General features: G+C 44.1%; 1 protein-coding gene across 6 annotated transcripts in view; it reads right to left on the reverse strand.

The window, feature by feature from the left end:
• The window catches only part of daam2 (dishevelled associated activator of morphogenesis 2), a 211,644-nt gene that overhangs the window by 89,849 nt on the left and 96,665 nt on the right, over positions 1 to 25,130 (reverse strand). For all 6 annotated transcript variants that reach the window (XM_035800878.2, XM_035800870.2, XM_035800860.2 and 3 more), the window contains exon 3: positions 9,374 to 9,463. In XM_035800878.2, the coding sequence (XP_035656771.1) occupies positions 9,374 to 9,463 (90 nt within the window). The remainder of the gene's footprint in view (positions 1 to 9,373; positions 9,464 to 25,130) is intronic.

The following is a 25,130-nucleotide window of genomic DNA, read 5'->3' on the forward strand; positions in this document are numbered from 1 at the left end:
ACGATGCTGTCTGTGTGGGTGGACCAATTCAGTTTGTCTGTGATGTGTATGCCGAGGAACTTAAAACTTGCTACCCTCTCCACTACTGTTCCATCGATGTGTACTCTGCTGTTTCCTGACGTCCACAATCATCTCCTTAGTTTTGTTGAGTGTGGGGTTATTTTCCTGACACCACACTCCGAGGGCCCTCACCTCCTCCCTGTAGGCCGTCTCGTCGTTGTTGGTAACCAAGCCTACCACTGTTGTGTCGTCCACAAACTTGATGATTTAGTTGGAGGCGTGCATGGCCACGCAGTCGTGGGTGACCAGGGAGTACAGGAGAGGGCTCAGAACACACCCTTGTGGAGCCCCAGTGTTGAGGATCAGTGGGGTGGAGATGTTGTTGCCTACCCTCACCACCTGGGGGCGGCCCGTCAGGAAGTCCAGTACCCAGTTGCACAGGGCGGGGTCGAGACCCAGGGTCTCGAGCTTGATAACGAGCTTGGAGGGTACTATGGTGTTAAATGCCGAGCTGTAGTCGATGAACAGCATACTCACATAGGTATTCCTCTTGTCCAGATGGGTTAGGGCAGTGTGCAGTGTGGTTGAGATTGCATCGTCTGTGGACCTATTTGGGCGGTAAGCAAATTGGAGTGGGTCTAGGGTGTCAGGTAGGGTGGAGGTGATATGGTCCTTGACTAGTCTCTCAAAGCACTTCATGATGACGGAAGTGAGTGCTACGGGGCAGTAGTCATTTAGCTCAGTTACCTTAGCTTTCTTGGGAACAGGAACAATGGTGGCCCTCTTGAAGCATGTGGGAACAGTAGACTGGGATAGGGATTGATTTAATATGTCCGTAAACACACCAGCCAGCTGGTCTGCGCATGCTCTGAGGGCGCGGCTGGGGATGCAGTCTGGGCCTGCAGCCCTGCGAGGGTTAGCACGTTTAAATGTTTTACTCACCTCGGCTGCAGTGAAGGAGAGGCCGCATGTTTCGGTTGCAGGCCGTGTCAGTGGCACTGTATTGTACTCAAAGCGGGCAAAAAAGTTATTTAGTCTGCCTGGGAGCAAGACATCCTGGTCCGTGACGGGGCTGGTTTTCTTTTTGTAATCTGTGATTGACTGTAGACCCGGTCACATACCTCTTGTGTCTGAGCCGTTGAATTGAGATTCTATACTGACGCTTAGCTTGTTTGATTGCCTAGCGGAGGGAATAGCTACACTGTTTGTATTCGGTCATATTTCCGGTCACCTTGCCCTGATTAAAAGCAGTGGTTCGCGCTTTCAGTTTCACGCGAATGCTGCCATCAATCCACGGTTTCTGGTTTGGGAATGTTTTAATCGTTGCTATGGGAACGACATCTTCAACGCACGTTCTAATGAACTCGCACACCGAATCAGCGTATTCGTCAATGTTGTTGTCTGACGCAATACAAAACATATCCCAGTCCAAATGATGGAAGCAGTCTTGGAGTGTGGAAACAGATTGGTCGGACCAGCGTTGAACAGACCTCAGCGTGGGAGCTTCTTGTTTTAGTTTCTGTCTGTTGGCAGGGATCAACAAAATGGAGTCGTGGTCAGCTTTTCCGAAAGGAGGGCGGGGCAGGGCCTTATATGCGTTGCGGAAGTTAGAATAGCAGTGATCCAAGGTTTTGCCAGCCCTGGTTGCGCAATCGATATGTTGATACAATTTAGGGAGTCTTGTTTTCAGATTAGCCTTGTTAAAATCCCCAGCTACAATGAATGCAGCCTCAGGATGTATGGATTCCAGTTTGCAAAGAGTCAAATAAAGTTTGTTCAGAGCCATCGATGTGTCTGCTTGTAGGGGAATATATACGGCTGTGATTATAATCGAAGAGAATTCCCTTGGTAGATAATGTGGTCGACATTTGATTGTGAGGAATTCTAAATCAGGTGAACAGAAGGACTTGAGTTCCTGTATGCTTTTGTGACCACACCACGTCTCGTTAGCCATAAGGCATACGCCCCCGCCCCTCTTCTTACCAGAAAGATGTTACCGACAGAATAAGAACAGCTAGGAATTCAGTATCATTGAATGCGAAGAACGACAACCGCCGAAACATACATTCTATAACGAATGTCACTTTGAACTATCCCCTCTAACCAAGACCGAGAGAGAGATGGAGAGAGACGGACAATTCTACGAAAGACACTAACTTTTCACCAGCGATCAAGACGACACACTGAGCGTAAATATATATATATTGATTGCAATTGTTCCCGAATGAGTGAGCGTTCCTGTGTAAAGGATTAGCATTGTAATTGTTATAATTAACTCTGTAGTGACTTCTTAGTCGATCCCCCATTTCTCCTTTGTCTAACAAGCCGCCATGCCGGTTCAGCCACTAGGGCATATTCTCCTATCATTTCATGTAACCACATTTACTATGTTTGTTTGTTTATGCATTTCTGTGGATGATGCGGCAGGGTAGCCTAGTGGTTAGAGTGTTGGACTAGCAACCGGAAGGTTGCAAGTTCAACCCCCCGAGCTGACAAGGTACAAATCTGTCGTTCTGTCCCCGAACAGGCAGTTAACCCACTGTTCATAGGCCGTCATTGAAAATAAGAATTTGTTCTTAACGGACTTAGTTAAATAAAAGGTAAAAAAAAAATAATAATAATAATTTAAACAGTATGGATGACTCATAATGAAGACTGGGTTCGTGCAGATAACCAACAATTTACGACATTTGGAATGAGACTAATTTGAGGTAAAATAAATAAATAATTTATCATAAGACTATTGATCAGATATGAAAATATTTAAAAAATATTATATTGTAATCTGAATACTTTCCTTGGTGCCCCGATTTCCATGGTGCCCCGAGGATGATCATTATTTTATTTATTTCCATTACATCATATGTGAGGACTGTTATTCATATTCCATTCACCCGGTTCAATGTAACAGCGATAGCTTTAGGCTACTACATCATACTCAAATTTTCCCTATAGCCATCATGAGGTTGGTACAACCTAGCCTATGAATTAAAGTTTACAATGTAGGTGCACACAGGTCAAGAGACAAATTTGAGGCAACAGACTGACATTCAAAACTGCCTTGAACACTCTTGCCTTCATACAGCTGATATAGCCCTCAAACTCAACTCTGGACCTCAAAGAAAGTTGCACTGCAGCCTCCGGCACACATGTATATGGTGTCGACATAGTTTAGAATCCGGGCTACTAACCTCTCTCGCTCTTTCCCCACTGTCATCCGCTCTATCGGTTCAATAAAGTCCAAAAATACTTACAAAATATACAGATATTTTAATTTCAAGATCCTAAAACACACTGCACTGCAGTTTTATAGATACATTTCTAAAGTGGACTTGAAAACTCTTATTGGCATTCCAAATGTTATCATACAGGCAAAACAACAACAGCGACAACAGCAGCTGCTGGTTTTGCCCAAGTAACAAGAGGGCCACTGTTTCTAGAGACTGAGGGAAGGAAAGTTTCCCTAATCCGTGCTATGGCTCTGAGGTACTTCCCATTAAAATCACTGTCATCTCGACCAAACAATGGCTGCTTTGTGTGTGTGTGCGTGCATTCATGCGTGCCTGCATACGTTTGAATGTCCCCGTGTGTGTGTGTGTGTGTGTGTGTGTGTGTGTGTGTGTGTGGACATCGTCCTACATTCTAAGCAGTCGGTGGTGCTGTTCTTCTCCCCATTTCCCTATACTCCATTACCCCTGGCTGCCTATGAATGAGAGGTGTGTTTGGTGTGTACACCTTGTTTTTGTTGTGACTTGTTCCTTGGTCCTGGCCTATATTTTCCTAGCTCTGTTTTAGTACGGGAGACTCACAGAGTGTATGATATACCGTATGTGACTCACCATCTGGATTCGGTCTTATGTAGCAAAATGTGAAATGGTGTTTAACAATGGATAAAAGTAGAGACTTAGAGCTACAACATGGTTCATCATACACTGTATTTGAGGAACAATAGGAAAGTAATTCTGCATTGAAAGTTGATCAACTTGTAAACTCACTTTTGAGAAAATCACCTTGCATGTTTTGGTATTGAAGAGCAGTTCTTTGTCTACACCATTCAGCATCATTCACACACTCTTAAGCTTTAGCCCCACCCATCTCGTTTCGCTCTCGCAGCGTACACTTGACGCTCTGGCCGATGATTTGTTTACCTATGGATAACATAAAAACAGCCAACTAAACAAACAATAACGTCAGCTAGGAAACCAGCCAGCTAACGTTAGCTAGCTAGCATGATGGACGCTTCCCCCTCCCTGTCAGGAATGCCATACCACGAGTGCCCTTAGTTTGAAGATGTAATCCAGAGACAAGTGTTTTCTCCATCTCTTTAGCTATCATACTCTAATTTCACTGATTTCAAAACTTGATCCTCCAGAAAATGGACAGCAACACTTATGCAACTCCACTACATAATACATTTTTTTTTAAAGCCGCGGTCGACAGGATTACCAACACAGACTGATGAGCTCAAATACACTGAAGCCTTCAATATGGCAGACCAATCCCAACTACTATCTCGGCATGTCCAGCCCACTCATTATCTCAGCCAATCATGGCTAGATGGAAGGTTGCTAATTTTTCTGTGGCTGAGCAAACAAGGCTCGTAATTTAACAATTCTATTCGTATTTACAGATGGCATACAAGTTTTTTATTAAGGAACATTAAAGTTCACATGTTCGAGAAGGCATTTCTGCCAAAAAACGCATTTTGATAAAAAAAAAAGTTTTATGTTCAAACGGCTCTCCTGTAAAGTCCTGACTTGCGACATACGCCTAGTTTCCTGAATCGGGTCAAATGTTGTAGCTCTGAGTCTCTACTCTATCCAATGTAAAAAACACAATTTCAAATTTTACTACATAAGACCGAATCTAGGTGGTGAGTCACCTTTAAAAAGGTTAGCAATATCAGCTAACAATTTTTTGATTGGTAGTTAGTCTAGACAGCATACTAAACTTGTAGTAATCATGGTGGAACCAAATAGTGTCCCCCTGCCAAAAAGTGTCCCTGATTACTTAATGAACCAAAGCGTCCATTGCTATGCTGGTTGCTTGGCTCTATTTTACCTCGTAGCGGTCGCGAAGGAAAGAGGACGCAGGTAGTTCTAGTTCCATTTCACCGCATAAACGCACACTCAGAATTGCTCCCCAAGAACGCCGTTTTTGACGGTGACAACCTGCTGACTATGTGCTGCTTCAGAGGACCGGAAAGACTGAAAAGAGAACACGCTTTCTTTACCTTTTTTTCTTTGTCTTTATATAAGACAATACTGTTAAATAGGAATACATCATTTAAGTTGTTTTTAGATTTACATTGCTAGCTGTACTGTACTTATTTACCTCAGCCTGCCTAGTCAGCTAGCCAGCTACAGTAACTTCTATTAGATAACTGGAAGGCTTTAGCTATGTACAACTATTTTTCAACAACCATTTTCCATTTAGCTAGTTGGTCATCTACATGTTGCTAGCTGTGCATATAGTTCAGTGGAGGCTGCCGAGGGGAGGATTGCTCATAATAATATCTGTAATAGAGTAAATGCAATGGTATCAAACACGTGGTTTCCATTTGGTTGATACCATTCAATTGACTCCATTCCAGCCATTATTATGAGCCGTCCTCCCCTCAGTAGCTTCCACTGATATAGTTACAGTTGAAGTCGGAAGTTTACATACACTTAGGTTGGAGTCATTAAAACTCATTTTTCAACCACTCCACACATGCAAAAGGTGCAAATCAATCCCAGAAAAACAGCAAAGGACCTTGTGAAGATGCTGGAGAAAACAGGTACAAAAGTATCTATATCCACAGTAAAACGAGTCCTATATCGACATAACCTGAAAAGGTACCTCAGCAAGGAATAAGCCACTGCTCCAAAACCGCCATAAAAAGCCAGACTACTGTTTGCAAATGCACATGGGGACAAAGATCGTACTTTTTGGAGAAATGTCCTCTGGTCTGATGAAACAAAAATAGAACTGTTTGGCCATATGTTTGGAGGAAAAAAGGGGAGGCTTACAAGCCGAAGAACACCATCCCAACCGTGAAGCACAGCATCATGTTGTGGGGGTGCTTTGCTGCAGGAGGGGCTGGTGTATCACGAGGAAGGAAAATTACGTGGATATATTGAAGCAACATCTCAAGACATCAGTCAGGAAGTTAAAGCTTGGTCGCATATGGATCTTCCAAATGGTCAATGACCCCAAGTATACTTCCAAAGTTGTGGCAAAATGGCTTAAGGACAACAAAAGGTATTGGAGTGGCCATCACAAAGCCCTGACCTCAAACCTGTAGAAAATGTGTGGGCAGAACTGAAAAAGCATGTGCGATCAAGGAAGCCTACAAACCTGACTCAGTTACACCAGATCTGTCAAGAGGAATGGGCAAAAATTCACCCAACTTATTGTGGGAAGCTTGTGGAAGGCTACCTGAAAAGTTTGACCCAAGTTAAACAATTAAAAGGCAATGCTACCAAATACTAATTGAGTGTATGTCAACTTCTGACCCACTGGGAATGTGATGAAAGAAATAAAAACCTGAATAATCTCCACTATTATTCTGACATTTCACAATCTTAAAATAAAGTGGTGATCCTAACTGACCTAAGACAGGGAATTTTTACTCTGATTTAATGTCAGGAATTGTGAAAAACTGAGTTTAAATGTATTTGGCGAAGGTGTATGTAAACTTCCGACGTCAACTGTATATGTCTGTCATATTGAGGTGTCTAGCTATAAGTTAAACCTGATCAATCAAATGGATAAGAGTAACCAATTATGGTAATTCCAAATGCCCTTAACTAGGTGTCTTCGCTAGACAGACAAAGAGTGGGAGGAAGAAAGTGAAAAAGAAATAATTAAAGTGAGAGAGGGAGAGGTGGGAAGAGAGTGGAAAAGAGTGGAAGACAGACAAAGAGAGATGGAGAGAGAGAAACAAGATGGAGAGAGAAACAGAGAGATTAAGACAGCAGTGCAAATTAACTTAGACTTGACTGTTTCAACAACTGTTATCTTCCAACTTGTTTGGCAATCATACACAGGAGGGTGATTTTTACTAAGGTGGAGAAGGAGGCCATGTTCCATTTCGGAGTGAAACGTATGATTTCCAAAATTAACCTATGCTTCTTCTGATGTGGAATTGTCAAGGAGGTGGACAGCTGGGCAAGTGAAATAACCTTTTGTTGATCAATCACATTCTATTATATCTGAAATTATTATGATTTCAATGAATGTCATATCAGAGAGCACAACATGTTTCAATGTGTTACTTTTTGCTTAAAGGTCATTCTAGCCTGCCAGAAGTTTGAGAGGGCGAAGACTGTGGCGCCGGAGATCAAGCCTTTTCAATTTGTTTCACCATAGCACATGTTCCCGGAAGTTTTGAAAAGTACATATCGCCCATTTGTAACACTGCTCTACTCCAAATGTTCTCGCAGTAAAGTGTAACCTGTGTGTTTGCTTGTTTCCGTTTCTGTGTCCTATCCTGTTCCCTTTAACTCTGCTACTGTTCTCCATGATCTAGGAATTCTGCCCAACATCCAGACGTGGATCACCTGAGGTCCTCCATTACCAAGCACGCTCCAACGTTTTATTACATCATCTACAGCTACTGTTATTGTCATGTTGTCATTATCTGCTCAGAAAGTTTTTTTGCTCTATCATACTGGGCACATAATATGTGAGATACACAGATGAACGATAAACACTAGCACTGCAAACACTCAGAACAAATAAAGCAGCAGTGCCTGGACTTTGCAGTCTCCCTCTTCATGTCCCCCTTCCGAGACGGTCTGCCTGTTGAGAACAAGTGACAGGCAGAACCTCCCACCCACACAGCAACCACCTCCTCTATATTCCACACACAGTAATTTAGTATTTTAGTCTGATTGTCATGTGAGTGTACAATATTTTTGAGGGGTGAAAATAAATGAATGACACTGTACCAAAAACAATCAAAGTTTAAATATTAAAATCTTAAATTAGTGCCAGGTTGGTTTTCACAGCTGTTTCACAAGCTGTTCATTATTGTAAGTTGTAAGGTATCCTTTGATGGTATTTATTTGTTCCACATCATTCATTGTTGTAACCTAGGACTTACAATATATACATACATATTCAACCACAAGGGTGTACTAATTATCTATGTGAGATAGAACAAAAATGTATCACAACAGAGGACTACTGAAATTATATTATTTCAGTGTAGATTAGGGAAGGGCAGGTGAAAATAAAAACATTACAGTCAGACAAGCCAGTGTATGAATCAAATGGATTTGCATATGAATGGAGTGGATATTTGCTGTAAGTGGCTAATGTGTCAAGCAGATTACATATTTTCTTTGCCATTTCCCGAAAAGTATCAGCATGTAAGACATGGATTTCATGTTGTAATGTTAACCAGGTACCCAAACGTAGTTAGAAGTAATGTTTTCATTTTATTAGCTAAACAAAACTTAAACAGCAAATTAGTCGTGGAAATCAGCCTTGTTTGCATAGCGATGATGAAAATAATGTCATTTAGGCTGTAATGTTCTCCAAAATTCTAACCATTAGGTCAACACACCATTGATATAGCAACGGACGCTAAGTTCATGGAATCCCATTGTGATGCAGAGGAGGACCCTTTTTGGCCGGGGAATATTATTTGGGATGGCAGGCCCCCATTGATTTTGTTAGTCATTCTCACTCAGATATCATATTAACATGGCATTAGTCATTACAAAATGTGTCAAATTGCAGGAAATTTGCTTTAAAACTGCAAAAATGTCTCTCTACCCCATAGCAGAACTTGTAGAATTGTAATAATTCAGCTGTACAACTGCACTGTTTTGCTTAGGGCCCCCAAAAGGCTAGAGCCTGCCCTGCAAACACAGGGGCACATGTGCATGGTCAAAAAACACATGTGCTTTGCCAAAAATGATTCTCCCCAAAAGGACTTTGGGAAGTTCATGTCCATGTCCCAAATGGCGCCAGAGACAAGGCTCTGTTCAAAAGTAGTGCACTACATAGGGGATAGTGTGCCATTTGGAAAGCACACCTTGTGTATTTATTTCATTTGCTTTTGAGCAAGGGGTCCAAGCACACTTTCTTCTATCAAGAATGTCGTTTCCTCACGGAGACCTGACCACAGAGTAAGCCAGCGCTGTTATGGAACGAGAAAGGAAGGACATTATGGCAAGAGAAAGGGGTGAAAGGGAGGTCTAACCAAAACGTTCCCCCTTTCGGACTGTATGTTGACAATCTGAAGCTGCACGAGGGAACAGTCTGTTCAAGAGATGAGATTGGATATAGTGTGTGTGTGTGTGTTCAACTAAGGGCAATGGGATAAATATTGTTGATTCTAAATAATGTTCTGTGTGAGTGTGTGTGTGCCAGAACTCACCTTCTTCTTGCTGCAGTAGATCTGCCATTTCTTCTCGGCAGGTAGAGCAAACATTGCCTCCCTGTTCTTGTCTGTCAGGTCCAATTCATCCTGTGACAACAGAAAAAAAGGCAATGAATCAATCAGTCAGTCAGTCACAATCAATCCATCAATTAGTCAATCAAGGAATTAAGTAATCAGTTATAGGATTATCTCATTTATTGTTTTGAGGATTCATAATATGTCAAGGATGACATACTGTCTAACTCATTAACACTAGGACCGCTAAAGCAGTCATTTGGACTGCTCATGAATTGTATTGTTTTATTACTCTAATCACCCTGATAATTGCCTCAAAACTGAACGTAAAACTATAATTTCACACATATAGTATAATAACAGATTAAATAAATGAAGTAAAGTGTTATGGGGGTTGAAAGGGGGAAGAATGAGTGAGTTTGTATTTGTATTTGCTGCCAAAGCAGCAGCTACTCTTCCTGGGGTCCAGCGAAATTAAGGCAGTTTGTACAATTTTAAAACATTACAATACATTAACAGATTTCACAACACACTGTGTGCCCTCTGGTCCATACTCCACCACTACCACATATCTACATTACTAAATTAATGTGTATGTATACTGTGTGTGTGTGTGTGTGTGTGTGTGTGTGTGTGTGTGTGTGTGTGTGTGTGTGTGTGCGGGCCAATGTTTGTCGCTTCACAGTCCCCGCTGTTCCATGAGGTGTTTGCTTGCGTCAGGAACTTGATGTGGAATAGAGTTCCATGTAGTCATGGCTCTACGTAGGACTTTGTGCCTCCCATAGTCTGTTCTGGACTTGGGGACTGTGAAGAGACCTCTTGTCACATGGGTGTATGCATGGGTGTCCGAGCTGTGTGCCAGTAGTTTAGACAGACAGCTCGGTGCATTCAACATGTCATACCTCTCATAAATAGAAGTAGTGATGAAGTCAATCTCTTCTCCACTTTGAGCCAGGAGAGATTTACATGCATATTATTAATATTAGCACTCTGTGTACATCCAAGAGCCAGCAGTGCTGCCCTGATCTGAGCCAATTGCAATTTTCCTAACTCCTTTTTTGTGGCACCTGACAACACGACTGAACAGTAGTCAAGGTGCGACAAAACTAGGGCCTGTTGGACCTGCCTTGTTGATAGTCTTGTTAAGAAGGCAGAGTATCACTTTACCACAACACCTGCGATTACTTTATGCCTCGCTGTATGTCTCTCTCAAATGTCAATATGCCTTGTATACTGTTGTTCAGGTTAGTTATCATTGTTTTAGTGTACAATGGAGCCCCTAGTTCCACTCCTCATACCTCTGATACCTCCTTTGTCCCATCTCCCACACATGTGGTGACCTCACCCATTACAACCAGCATGTCCAGAGATACAACCTCTCTAATCATCACCCAGTGCCTGGGCTTACCTCCGCTTTACCCGCACACCGCCATACCCCTGTCTGCGCATTATGCCCTGAATATACTCTATCACGCCCAGAAATCTGCTCCTTTTATTCTTTGTCCCCAACGCTCTTGGTGACCAGTTTTGATAGCCTTTAGCCTGACACCCTCATGCTACTCCTCCTCTGTTCCGCGGGTGATGTGGAGGTAAACCCAGGCCCTGCATGTCCCCAGGCACCCTCATTTGTTGATTTCTGTGATCGAAAAAGCCTTGGTTTCATGCATGTCAAAATCAGAAGCCTCCTCCCTAAGTTTGTTTCACTCACTGCTTTAGCACCCTCTGCCAACCCTGATGTCCTTGCCGTGTCTGAATCCTGGCTTAGGAAGGCCACCAAAAATTTGGAGATTTCCAAACCCAACTATAACATTTTCCGCCAAAGGGGGAGGAGTTGCAGTCTACTGAGAAGATAGCCTGCAAAGTAATGTCATACTTTCCAGGTCCATACCCAAACAGTTCAAACTTCTAATTAAAAAACTTAATCTCTCCAGAAATTAGTCTCTCACTGTTGCTGCCTGCTATACCGACCCCCCTTCAGCTCCCAGCTGTGCCCAGGACACCATTTGTGAATTGATCACTCCCGATCTAGCTTCAGAGTTTGTTCTGTTAGGTGACCTAAACTGGGATATGCTTAACACCTCGGCAGTCCTACAATCTCAGCTAGATACCCTCAATCTCACACAAATCATCAAGGAACCCACCAGGTTCAACCCTAAATCTGTAAACAAGGGCACCCTCATAGACGTTATCCTGCCCAACTGGCCCTCCAAATACACCTCAGCTGTCTTCAATCAGGATCTCAGTGATCACTGCCTCATTGCCTGTATCCGCTACCGATCCGCAGTCAAACGACCACCCCTAATCGCTGTCAAACGCTCCCTAAAACACTTCTGCGAGCAGGCCTTTCTAATCGACCTGGCCCGGGTATCCTGGAATGATATTGACCTCATCCCGTTAGTTGAGGATGCCTGGTCATTCTTTATAAGTAACTTCCTCACCATCTTAGATAAGCATGCCCCGTTCAAAAAATGCAGAACTAAGAACAGATATAGCCCTTGGTTCACTCCAGACCTGACTGCTCTCGACCAGCACAAAAACATCCTGTGGCGGACTGCAAGGGTAGCCTAGTGGTTAGAGCATTGGACAAGTAACCGAAAGGTTACAAGTTCAAATCCCCGAGCTGACAAGGTACAAAATCTGTCGTTCTGCCCCTGAACAGGCAGTTAACCCACTGTTCCTAAGCTGTCATTGAAAATAAGAATTTGTTCTTAACTGACTTGCCTAGTAAAATAAAGGTAAAATAAAAATAGCATCGAATAGTCCCCGTGAAATGCAACTGTTCAGGGAAGTCAGGAACCAATACACGCTGTCAGTCAGGAAAGCAAAGGCCAGCTTTTTCAAGCATAAATTTGCATCCTGTAGCTCTAACTCCAAAAAAGTTCTGGGACACTGTAAAGTCCATGGAGAACAAGAGCACCTCCTCCCAGCTGCCCACTGCATTGAGGCTAGGGAACACGTTCACCACCGATAAATCCATGATAATCAAAAACTTCAACAAGAATTTCTCAACGGCTGGCCATGCCTTCCTCATGGCTACTCCAACCTCGGCCAACCTTGCTGTGCAATCTGGTTTCCGAGCCGGTCACGGGTGCACCTCAGTCACGCTCAAGGTACTAAACGATATCATAACCGCCATCGATAAAAGACCGTCTTCATCGACCAGGCCAAGGCTTTCGACTCTGTCAATCATCATATTCTTATTGGCAGACTCAGTAGCCTCAGTTTTTTTAATGACTGCCTTGCCTGGTTCACAAACTACTTTGCAGACAGAGTTTAGTGTGTCAAATCGGAGGGCATGTTGTCCAGTCCTCTGGCAGTCTCTATGGGGGTGCCACAGGGTTCAATTATCGGGCCGACTCTTTTCTCTGTATATATCAATGATGTTGATCTTGCTGCGGGCGATTCCCTGATCCATCTCTGCGCAGACGACACCATTTTGTATACTTCTGGCCCGTCCTTGGACACTGTGCTATCTCACCTCCAAACGAGCTTCAATGCCATACAACACTCCTTCCGTGGCCTCCAACTGCTCTTAAACGCTAGTAAAACCAAATGCATGCTTTTCAACCGTTCGCTGCCTGCACCCGCTCGCCCGACTAGCATCACCACACTGGATGGTTCCGACCTAGAATGTGGACATCTATAAGTAGCTAGGTGTCTGGCTAGACTGTAAACTCTCCTTCCAGACTCATATCAAACATCTCCAATCTAAAATCAAATCTAGAGTTGGCTTTCTATTTCGCAACAAAGCCTCCTTCACTCACGCCGCTTACCCTAGTAGAACTGACTATCCTACCGATCCTCGACTTTGGCGATGTCATCTACAAAATAGCTTCCAATACTCTACTCAGCAAACTGGATGCATTTTATCACAGTGCCATCCGTCTTGTTACTAAAGCACCTTATACCACCCACCACTGAGACATGTATGCTCTAGTCGGCTGGCCCTCGCTACATATTCGTCGCCAGACCTACTGGCTCCAGGTCATCTACAAGTCCATGCTAGGTAAAGCCCCACCTTATCTCAGTTCACTGGTCACGATGGCAACACCCACCCGTAGCACGAGCTCCAGCAGGTGTATCTCACTGATCATTCCTAAAGCCAACACCTAATTTGGCCGCCTTTCCTTCCAGTTCTCTGCTGCCTGTCACTGGAATTGCAAAAATCGCTGAAGTTGGAGACTTTTATCTCCCTCACCAACTTTAAATATCTGCTATCTGAGCAGCTAACCGATCGCTACAGCTGTACCTAGTCCATCGGTAAATAGCCCACCCAATTGACCTACCTCATCCCCATACTGTTTTTATTTATTTACTTTTCTGCTCTTTTGCACACCAGTATCTCTACCCGCACATGACCATCTGACCATTTATCACTCCAGTGTTAATCTGCTAAATTGTAATTATTCGCCTACCTCCTCATGCCTTTTGCACACAATGTATATAAACTCTTTTTTTCTACTGTGTTATTGACTTGTTTATTGTTTACACCATGTGTAACTGTATTGTTGTCTGTTCACACTGCTACGCTTTATCTTGGCCAGGTCGCAGTTGTAAATGAGAACTTGTTCTCAACTAGCCTACCAGGTTAAATAAAGTTTAAATAAAACATAAAACAATATAGATAGACTTCTCCCCATATTAGCTACTACTGCATCAATATGTTTTGACCGTGACAGTTTATAATCTAGCGTTACTCAAAGTAGTTTAGTCATCTCAACTTGCTCAATTTCCACATTATTTATTACAAGATTTAGTTGAGGTTTAGGGTTTAGTGAGGGTTTTGTTCCAAATACAAATAGTCTTAGAAATATTTACGGCAAACTTATTTCTTGCCACCCACTCTGAAACTAACTGCAGCTCTTTGTTGAGTGTTGCAGTACTTTCAGTCGCTGAAGTAGCTGACGTGTATAGAGTCAGCTGTATACATAGAAACTCTGGCTTTACTCAGTCAGTGGCATGTCATTAGTAAAAATTGAAAAAAGCAAAGGGCCTAAACAGCTACCCTGGGGAATTCCTGATTCTCGCTGGATAATATTTGATAGGCTTCCATTAAAGAACACCCTCTGTGTTCTGTTAGACAAGTAACTCTTTATCCACATTATAGCAAGTGTAAAGCCATAACACATACATTTTCACCAGCAGTAGACTATGATCAATAATGTCAAAAGCTGCACTGAAGTCTAACAAGACAGCCCCCACAATCATTTTATCATCAATTTCTCTCAGCCAATCATCAGTCATTTGTGTAAGTTCTGTGCTTGTTGAGTGTCCTTCCCTACAAGCATGCTGAAAGTCTGTTGTCAATTTGTTTACTGCAAAATAGCATCTGGTCAAATACAATTCTTTCCAAAAGTTTACTAAGGGTTGGTAACAGGCGGATTGGTCGGCTATTTGAGCCAGTAAAGGGGGCTTTACTATTCTTGGGTAGTGGAATGACTTTAGCTTCCCTCCAGGCCTGAGGGCACATGCTCTCTAGTAGGCTTAAATTGAATTTGTGTCAAATAGGAGTGGAAATAACATCTGCTATTATCCTCAGTAATTTTCCATCTAGATTGTCAGACCCTGGTTTGTCATTGTTGAAAGACAACAATCATTTTGTCACCTCTTCCACACCGACTTTACGGAATTCAAAAGTACAATTTTTGTCTTTCATAATTTGATCCGTAATACTTGGATGTGTCGTGTCAGCGTTTGTTGCTTATCTTGCCAAGTAGTAGTAGTTTGCAGTATCAGTGGGCTTTGTGATGAATGAGCCATCTGATTCAATACATGAAAAAGCCGAGTTGGCTTTTTTTCCCAAAATGTCATTTTAAGGTGCCCCAAAGCTTTTTACTATCATTCTTTATATAATTTATCTTTGTTTCATAGTGTAGTTTATTTTTATTTAGTTTAGTCACATGTCTTAATTTGCCTTATGTTTGCCAATCAGTTGGGCTGCCAGACTTAATTGCCGCCAGACTTAATTGCCATATCTTCTGCCTCATCCATCTCAACCATACAATTTTTCAATTCCTTGTCAATCCAGTCATTTTCTTAATGGGTGAGTGCTTATTAGTAACTGGAATAAGTACTGTAGTTTCATAAATGCGTCAAGTGCAGCGTCTGGTTGCTCCTCATTACACACCACAGACCAACAAATATTATTTACATCATCAACATATGAATCACTACAAAACTTAGAGTTGAATAGTGAGGGGAAGAGAATGATGCTTAATTATGTAATCACACATTGTGAATGAAGTCTTATCAGTCTACTCTGTCTACTTGGAGTACAAAGTGAAAGTGTGCATAATTTACTAAGTCTGAATCAAAACGACTCCAATGGTTGGGAAGAAATGAATCATGACATCTCTGATGATTATTATTCTGATTCTGAGCCTCAGCCTGAACCTATACCACCGAAGCTTAAACGTAAAAATGCCAGAACAGTGCGCACTGAGCGGTTGCCTGCGCCACCACCAAATTAAACAGTGAGACATCGGATAGAACAAGACCGTGACAATGCTATGGGCTGATTATCAACACAAATTGTCATCACTGAGAGAGCAGACTCTACACCCATCACTTGCAAAAATAGCTTTTGTTGTTTATGTGACATGGACATTCTACAAATGATGACATTGCGTGAAGATGCATGAGCACGAACTTACAATAATTGACTATTTTTGACTGCTGTCATATCGGCACATATTCATAATGCAATCATCATTACTTTTGGGCCGAATTTCACAATTTAACAAGCACACTTGGCGCTTATAATGATGTTTAGGCTACTAATGTCTTAGTGGTTGAGGTGTACATTTTTTTTGTCGTTATAAAAATAAGCTCTTACCGCATTCCAACACATATGCTTTCGGTTTCATAGTTGTAACAAAGGTACTCCACGAATAACATTTTTTGAACACTTTAGTGTTTGTGTTTTTACATATAGCCTACAGGGTCATAAACTAATGAAAATGCCATTGTGTTATAAGATACATTCTGCGTTTATTGCCAGTCAGACAGTAAATTCAACAGTGAGTCAGTATGTCAATCATCGGACCGACAGTCAACTGCCAACGAATCCGAAGGCAGCAAACAGCCGCGACACCACTGATGGGTTTAGTATTCACTGCGGCGACTATTTGTTCACCCTGGAACAAGGTGCTTCCCTCCCTGAGACTTTTGAAATGCATATGAGCTCAGGAAATGAATCTCAGCCATGGAAGAAAGTAAATAAAGTCTTGGAAAGAGCCCTCTAGCAGTAGAGAGAAAAGAAAGAGAGACAGATAGAGAATGGGTGTGAGAGAGAGAGAGAGAGAGAGAGAGAGAGAGAGAGAGAGAGAGAGAGAGAGAGAGAGAGAGAGAGAGAGAGAGAGAGTGTGAGAGAGAGTGTGAGAGAGAGGGTGAGAGAGAGGGGAGAGAGAGAGAGTGAGAGAGAGGGTGAGAGAGAGAGAGAGAGAGAGAGAGAGAGAGAGAGAGAGAGTGTGAGAGAGAGTTAGAGAGTGAGTGAGAGAGTGAGTGTGAGAGAGTGTGAGAGAGAGAGAGAGAGGAGGTGATGTTAAAGCACCAGGCTTTGTGCTCCACTAATCTTGGCCATAATGACTAGGTTGCCATGATGTCAACCATGCAACCAGCCCCCCAACCAGGCCCTGTCCAAGGTTGGGGGCTGGGCCTGGACAATCAAATGTTTGTTTGTTAAGCATAGCATCAGGGTTCAATTGTACAATTACAACACATTGGTTTGTCTGACATCCATGTTAAGTGACCAGTGTGTTAAGAAGCAGTGCGGCTTGGCAGAGCATGCTTCGAAAGGACACATGTCACGATCTTCGCCTCTCCCGAGCCCATTGGGTAGTTGTTGAAATGAGACAATGTCGTAACTACCAATTGGATATCACGGCATTGGGAGAAAATGGGGTAAAATTTTATAAACAAGAGTAAAAAAATAAATAAAAATGTACAATTACAGAATCTGAATTACAAGTGTATTTTATATACAAGAAAACAAGCGTTGGACTGCCAGGGGTAACAGAGGGGCTGTCTTCAGCTATTCAGCTCTAAGCCAGGCATTTCAATGGGAGAGCCAACTGCAGAGATGCAGTAGACATAGGAAGGAATATAACTTTTTGTTTTATCTCACCTTTATTTATATAGGTAATTCAGTTTAGTCTGGCAGGCATTTTTGTGCACGTCATGTCCAAATCATCCTTTGTTTAGTATCTAAAAATGTTTTGTCTAACAAAGAAATTACTTATAGATGATATGGACAAGTGCGAAAATACTAATATAGGTACCATTGACTTTCATTTGATTTGTGCCACAAATGCAAACAATTTAGCATTTGAAACAGTGGCCAGGTAAACAAAATCAAGGTGTGGCTTGCTGTCATATTCTGTCAAAACCACGGTGTGGCTTGCTGTCATATTCTGTAAAACCAAGGTGTGGCTTGCTGTCATATTCTGTCAAAACCAAGGTGTGGCTTGCTGTCATATTCTGTCAAAACCAAGGTGTGGCTGTCAATGACTGCTTGTAGGGTAAGGAAACCAATATGTACATTTGTAATTTGGATGAACTAACTCTTTAAGAGACGATTAGGTATGACATTATTAGAATTTCATTTTGGGGGGAGAACGGAGGTGCAAACTTCCTTGTATATTTTAGTGAAGTTTTAGATAGTAGGAAGCGAGACATGGGGATAGACAGTCAGTGAAGCCGAGGCTCAAACCCCCATGGCCATGGAGGGTATGTTTAGTCCGGAGTCAGGAGTGTTAATGCGGTGCCAGACTATTGCAATATTGTAATAGATTCTGCTTACTAGTTTAAGTAGTGCACTATATGAGGCATAGGGTGCCATTTGGGATGCAGATATAGCTTTCAGTCCACATACAGTTCATCCCTGCACCAGAAACCCATTCTGAAATGCATTCTCTGCAGACGTATAAACTGCAGAATGAAATTGGGATAGGGAGAGGAAAAACACAAACTCCGATGCTCTGGGCTGATTGCCTACTCACGGGTCAGAGCCCCGGTGTCCAAACCACTGATGTTTTTGAGATGATCTGGCGAGTTCGGGAATCAGTGGGAAAAGACTCCTGGATTATTACCAGATGGGAAAGAGGCCCGGCGAGCTCCTTTCCTGTTCCTCCACTCAGCCTCCGCCTCCTGTTCATGAACTCGCCAGGCCATGGCTGCATCCCAAATGGCATGCTATTCCCTACATAATGCACAACTTTTAACGAGAGCCCTATGGACCCTGGTCAAAAGTAGTGTACTACATAGGTAATAGTGTGAGAGTGAGAGAGAGCGAGTGAGATTGAGAGAAATCGAGTGAGAGAGGCAGAGAGAGAACGAGTGTGCACAGTTACACCACAACACCCCTAAAAAAAAAATCACATGGCTCCCCCCCAGTGGCACCCCCTCCCGCCTCCAAAACCAAACCGAAGAATCGAGAAACCTCCTGCACCCTTTCTCTGGTACGCCCCCACGTTGGCCTGTGCTCCTGTGGAATTCACATAAACCAAAGCTAATATTGATACACCTGCTGTCGGAAAAAGAAAAATACATACCTGGCTTTTCGTAACCCCAACTTATATTCATATTTCAGCTAAAAACCTAATTGAATAATGTTACAAATTAAAATGGGTGTCAAGCACATTGGATATGACAAGTGAGTTAGCTAGCTAGTAGTCTCCAAAATCATGCATAATTACATCAGATACTCGATTAAGTTCTGAGGGGAACTGTATGAGAAAATGTGCTAGAACGAGGAGCAGAAGCAGGGCGGTAGCTCCTCCCTCTTCTCTCTGCAAGTTTCAGTCAAGTCTACGGGCCTCCTCCCCTTCTCAATTTCGAAAGACGCGCATGCCACAAAGGATTAGCTAGGTAGCTACTCGACTGTCTGTCATTCATTCCTTTGTTCCACTGCTGAGCAACTCATGAACTGCCTGCAGGGAGATGATACACACACACCGGCATAGAATTGGATACAACAGAAACTGTCATATTCCCTCTAGTATACCACATTGAAGCATTAGAAGGGTCGGGACTGTGTGACATGATGTACAGTATGAGAGTAGATTATTTTATCAGTAGTTTGAGGAGAGACAAACCATCTTCAGTGGCCTTGTGATTAGTGTCCACCTGAAATTGGAAGGTTGGGAGTTCAATCCCCAGTCGAGCCATACCAAAGCCTCTAAAAATGGAAACGGATGCCTTTCTGCTTGACACTTAGCATTAAAAAGATAGATTGGGGTTAGGGTGTGCTTGTACATCAAGCGGCCTCACACTACAGAAACAGGAGATACCCTATGGGCAGTTCTGGCTCGGACAAGACTTATCTGTTCAATTCTTACTTTTCTCCCCTATGATAGACTGTTACTTAGACCCGTCATTTTTGACTCAATAATCCTGAGCTGAGCAGGCCTGATCATGGACAAAAGGATATGATTGTGTGTTAGTATGTTAGTTTTGTTCATTTTGTGTGGAGAGACGTGGTAGCCTTTTTTGGTACCCTTCCCTAGATCTGTGGCTCGACACAATCCTGTCTCGGAGCTCAACGGACAATTCCTTCAACCTCATGGCTTTGTTTTTGCTTTGGCATGCACTGTTAACTGTGGGATCTTATAAAGAGGCGTGTGCCTTTCCAAATCATGTCCAATTAATTGAATGTACAACAAGTGGACTCCAAGTTGTAGAAACATCTTAAGGATGATCAATGGAAACAGGATGCACCTGAGCTCGTTGCAAAGGTTCTGAATACTTACGTAAATTAGTTTATTTTTTATTTGCAAAAAAAAAATCCAAAAACCTGTTTTTGCTTTGTCATTATGGGGTATTGTGTGTACATTGCTGAGGAATTTTGATTTATTTAATACATTTTAGAATAAGGCTGTAACATAACAAAATGTGGAAAAAGGCATTGTATGTGCACCACGTCATTGCTCTCTCTCTCTCTCTGCTGTGTCCACTGAGCCGTTGGTCCGCCCTGCAACCTCATTTGATAACGCTGGGCAGGCCTCTTGCTAACCGTCACTCAAATGGCAAGGGGCAGAAGCACATTGGCTGAAACTCGAATTACTAGGGGGCTGGTGCACGTGGGGAAAATGTAGGGGAAAAAATGGCACCTATGGATTTCGTGGATAATTGAGGTAAAACAGTAATTCTGCTCATAGGCTATGCAGGTTTAAACTACAATTTCACACATCCCAAAGTGGGAGGTCTGAAAAATAAGCCAAAGTACCATTCAATCTCTTTAGGTATGATGCTTGGCCTTGATGACATATGTGTGTGTGTGTGTGTGTGTGTGTGTGTGTGTGCCATTGAGTGTGTATGGGGCATATGGGTCCTGTATGTGTGGATAAGATTGAGATTGCTTGCTGCTAACGAATGGCGCACGCATGCACACACATGATCTTCTACTCCAGCCCATTCAGACTTGGACAGGAAAGGAGAGGAAAGACAGGCAAGATGGAAGGAAGTCATATAAGGCCCCGGGAGGACCAACAGGAAGCTGTAGCGACTAAACCAGACTTCTTTCCCAACCTATCCCATGAGGTCTTTGCCCTGGAGCAAGCTCAGAACCCGTATTCATCAACAGTCTCAGAGTGCTGATCTAGGAACATGTCCTCCCTGTCCATACTAGTCTAATCTCAGTGAGATGTCAGAGATCAGTGTCTTGGGCTTGGCACCGCTCTGGTATTTGCCAACTCCACCCATACATCCACCACCACCACAATTCCTCCCCCCACTGCTATTCTTCCCTCAGACCCTTTTGATGAGCCACAGTGTACCCCCCTCTGGTCCAAGTGAGCCCTGGATCAAGCCCTGCTAATGGGGTTGGCTCAGGACATGGAGGGCTGGCAGGAGAGGAAGGTAAGGGAGATGGGGAAGGGGTGGGTGGGTAAAGGGGAGCAAGAGAAAGGGAGAGAGAAAGTGAGGTGAAACCAGAGAGAGAGAGAGAGAGAGAGAGAGAGAGAGAGAGAGAAAGCGAGAGGGGAGGGCAAGGAAAGAAGGAAGCTTAGTTGGACAGACATGGACAACTAGGGAAAGAGGAATAGACAGGGAAGAGGAAGTAGGGTGCATCCCATGGCCTCCGCTGAGGGTAGTCACTCCAATGGGCTCTCAGGGGACGGAGGGCTGTTCCCCGTGTTACACAACACATTCTTGCTCTCATCCTGCTTGAAGGACCGTTCCCCCACAGCCGGGGAAACGTTAGGGTAGGGTTTTTAACATCCCAAGTTAGTTGACTGTAAATCTCTCTGGATAAGAGGATCTGCTAAATGACATGAGTTTAATGTCACATGAAACATAGTAAATAGAATGTACATTAAAACAACTATTTTGTGGTGGGGTCTTTGAAGGTTGCCATGCAAAGATCAAGGTCAAGGGTCAAGATTCTGGTCTTGGGCCGGACATTAGTTCTGGAATGGTGGGATTAAAACTGCCACAGATTAATCCCTGCTGGGGGACAGACAGAGGGAGAGAAACACATGGGGAAAGAGAAAAGGACAGAGGGAAACAGAGACAGAGAGACAAAAAGAGAGAGGAAGAGAGATAGAAAAAGATATATACAGTGGGACAAAAAAGTATTTAGTCAGACACCAATTGTGCAAGTTCTCCCACTTAAAAAGATGAGAGAGGCCTGTGATTTTCATCATAGGTACACCTCAACTATGACAGACAAAATTAGAAGAAAAAAATCCAGAAAATCACATTGTATGATTTTTTATGAATTTTATGATTTTTTTTATTATTATTATTTTTTTTTTTAATGAATTTATTTGCAAATTATGGTGGAAAATAAGTATTTGGTCACCTACAAACAAGCAACAAGGCAGAGTTCATCTCAGCCTATGCCTCCCTCCAGTCCCTCGACTTCTTGGCACTGACGGAAACATGGATCACCACAGATAACACTGCTACTCCTACTGCTCTCTCTTCGTCCGCCCACGTGTTCTCGCACACCCCGAGAGCTTCTGGTCAGCGGGGTGGTGGCACCGGGATCCTCATCTCTCCCAAGTGGTCATTCTCTCTTTCTCCCCTTACCCATCTGTCTATCGCCTCCTTTGAATTTCATGCTGTCACAGTTACCAGCCCTTTCAAGCTTAACATCCTTATCATTTATCGCCCTCCAGGTCCCCTCGGAGAGTTCATCAATGAGCTTGATGCCTTGATAAGCTCCTTTCCTGAGGACGGCTCACCTCTCACAGTTCTGGGCGACTTTAACCTCCCCACGTCTACCTTTGACTCATTCCTCTCTGCCTCCTTCTTTCCACTCCTCTCCTCTTTTGACCTCACCCTCTCACCTTCCCCCCTACTCACAAGGCAGGCAATACGCTCGACCTCATCTTTACTAGATGCTGTTCTTCCACTAACCTCATTGCAACTCCCCTCCAAGTCTCCGACCACTACCTTGTATCCTTTTCCCTCTCGCTCTCATCCAACACTTCCCACACTGCCCCTACTCGGATGGTATCGCGCCGTCCCAACCTTCGCTCTCTCTCCCCCGCTACTCTCTCCTCTTCCATACTATCATCTCTTCCCTCTGCTCAAACCTTCTCCAACCTATGTCCTGATTCTGCCTCCTCCCTTTCTGCATCCTTTGACTCTCTATGTCCCCTATCTTCCAGGCCGGCTCGGTCCTCCCCTCCCGCTCCGTGGCTCGACGACTCATTGCGAGCTCACAGAACAGGGCTCCGGGCAGCCGAGCGGAAATGGAGGAAAACTCGCCTCCCTGCGGACCTGGCATCCTTTCACTCCCTCCTCTCTACATTTTCCTCCTCTGTCTCTGCTGCTAAAGCCACTTTCTACCACTCTAAATTCCAAGCATCTGCCTCTAACCCTAGGAAGCTCTTTGCCACCTTCTCCTCCCTCCTGAATCCTCCTCCCCCTCCGCCCCCTCCTCCCCTCTCTGCAGATGACTTCGTCAACCATTTTGAAAAGAAGGTCGACGACATCCGATCCTCGTTTGCTAAGTCAAACGACACCGCTGGTTCTGCTCACACTGCCCTACCCTGTGCTCTGACCTCTTTCTCCCTCTCTCTCCAGATGAAATCTCGCGTCTTGTGACGGCCGGCCGCCCAACAACCTGCCCGCTCGACCCTATCCCCTCCTCTCTTCTCCAGACCATTTCCGGAGACCTTCTCCCTTACCTCACCTCGCTCATCAACTCATCCCTGACCGCTGGCTACGTCCCTTCCGTCTTCAAGAGAGCGAGAGTTGCACCCCTTCTGAAAAAACCTACACTCGATCCCTCCGATGTCAACAACTACAGACCAGTATCCCTTCTTTCTTTTCTCTCCAAAACTCTTGAACGTGCCGTCCTTGGCCAGCTCTCCCGCTATCTCTCTCAGAATGACCTTCTTGATCCAAATCAGTCAGGTTTCAAGACTAGTCATTCGACTGAGACTGCTCTTCTCTGTATCACGGAGGCGCTCCGCACTGCTAAAGCTAACTCTCTCTCCTCTGCTCTCATCCTTCTAGACCTATCGGCTGCCTTCGATACTGTGAACCATCAGATCCTCCTCTCCACCCTCTCCGAGTTGGGCATCTCCGGCGCGGCCCACGCTTGGATTGCGTCCTACCTGACAGGTCGCTCCTACCAGGTGGCGTGGCGAGAATCTGTCTCCTCACCACGCGCTCTCACCACTGGTGTCCCCCAGGGCTCTGTTCTAGGCCCTCTCCTATTCTCGCTATACACCAAGTCACTTGGCTCTGTCATAACCTCACATGGTCTCTCCTATCATTGCTATGCAGATGACACACAATTAATCTTCTCCTTTCCCCCTTCTGATGACCAGGTGGCGAATCGCATCTCTGCATGTCTGGCAGACATATCAGTGTGGATGACGGATCACCACCTCAAGCTGAACCTCGGCAAGACGGAGCTGCTCTTCCTCCCGGGGAAGGACTGCCCGTTCCATGATCTCGCCATCACGGTTGACAACTCCATTGTGTCCTCCTCCCAGAGCGCTAAGAACCTTGGCGTGATCCTGGACAACACCCTGTCGTTCTCAACTAACATCAAGGCGGTGGCCCGTTCCTGTAGGTTCATGCTCTACAACATCCGCAGAGTACGACCCTGCCTCACACAGGAAGCGGCGCAGGTCCTAATCCAGGCACTTGTCATCTCCCGTCTGGATTACTGCAACTCGCTGTTGGCTGGGCTCCCTGCCTGTGCCATTAAACCCTTACAACTCATCCAGAACGCCGCAGCCCGTCTGGTGTTCAACCTTCCCAAGTTCTCTCACGTCACCCCGCTCCTCCGCTCTCTCCACTGACTTCCAGTTGAAGCTCGCATCCGCTACAAGACCATGGTGCTTGCCTACGGAGCTGTGAGGGAAACGGCACCTCAGTACCTCCAGGCTCTGATCAGGCCCTACACCCAAACAAGGGCACTGCGTTCATCCACCTCTGGCCTGCTCGCCTCCCTACCACTGAAGAAGTACAGTTCCCGCTCGGCCCAGTCAAAACTGTTCGCTGCTCTGGCTCCCCAATGGTGGAACAAACGCCCTCACGACGCCAGGACAGCGGAGTCAATCACCACCTTCCGGAGACACCTGAAACCCCACCTCTTTAAGGAATACCTAAGATAGGATAAAGTAATCCTTCTCCCCCCCATACTTAAAAGATTTAGATGCACTATTGTAAAGTGGCTGTTCCACTGGATGTCATAAGGTGAATGCACCAATTTGTAAGTCGCTCTGGATAAGAGCGTCTGCTAAATGACTTAAATGTAATGTAAATGTAAGATTTC

This window comes from Oncorhynchus keta, chromosome 2, assembly GCF_023373465.1.
Source record: "Oncorhynchus keta strain PuntledgeMale-10-30-2019 chromosome 2, Oket_V2, whole genome shotgun sequence".
Lineage (NCBI taxonomy): Eukaryota > Metazoa > Chordata > Actinopteri > Salmoniformes > Salmonidae > Oncorhynchus > Oncorhynchus keta.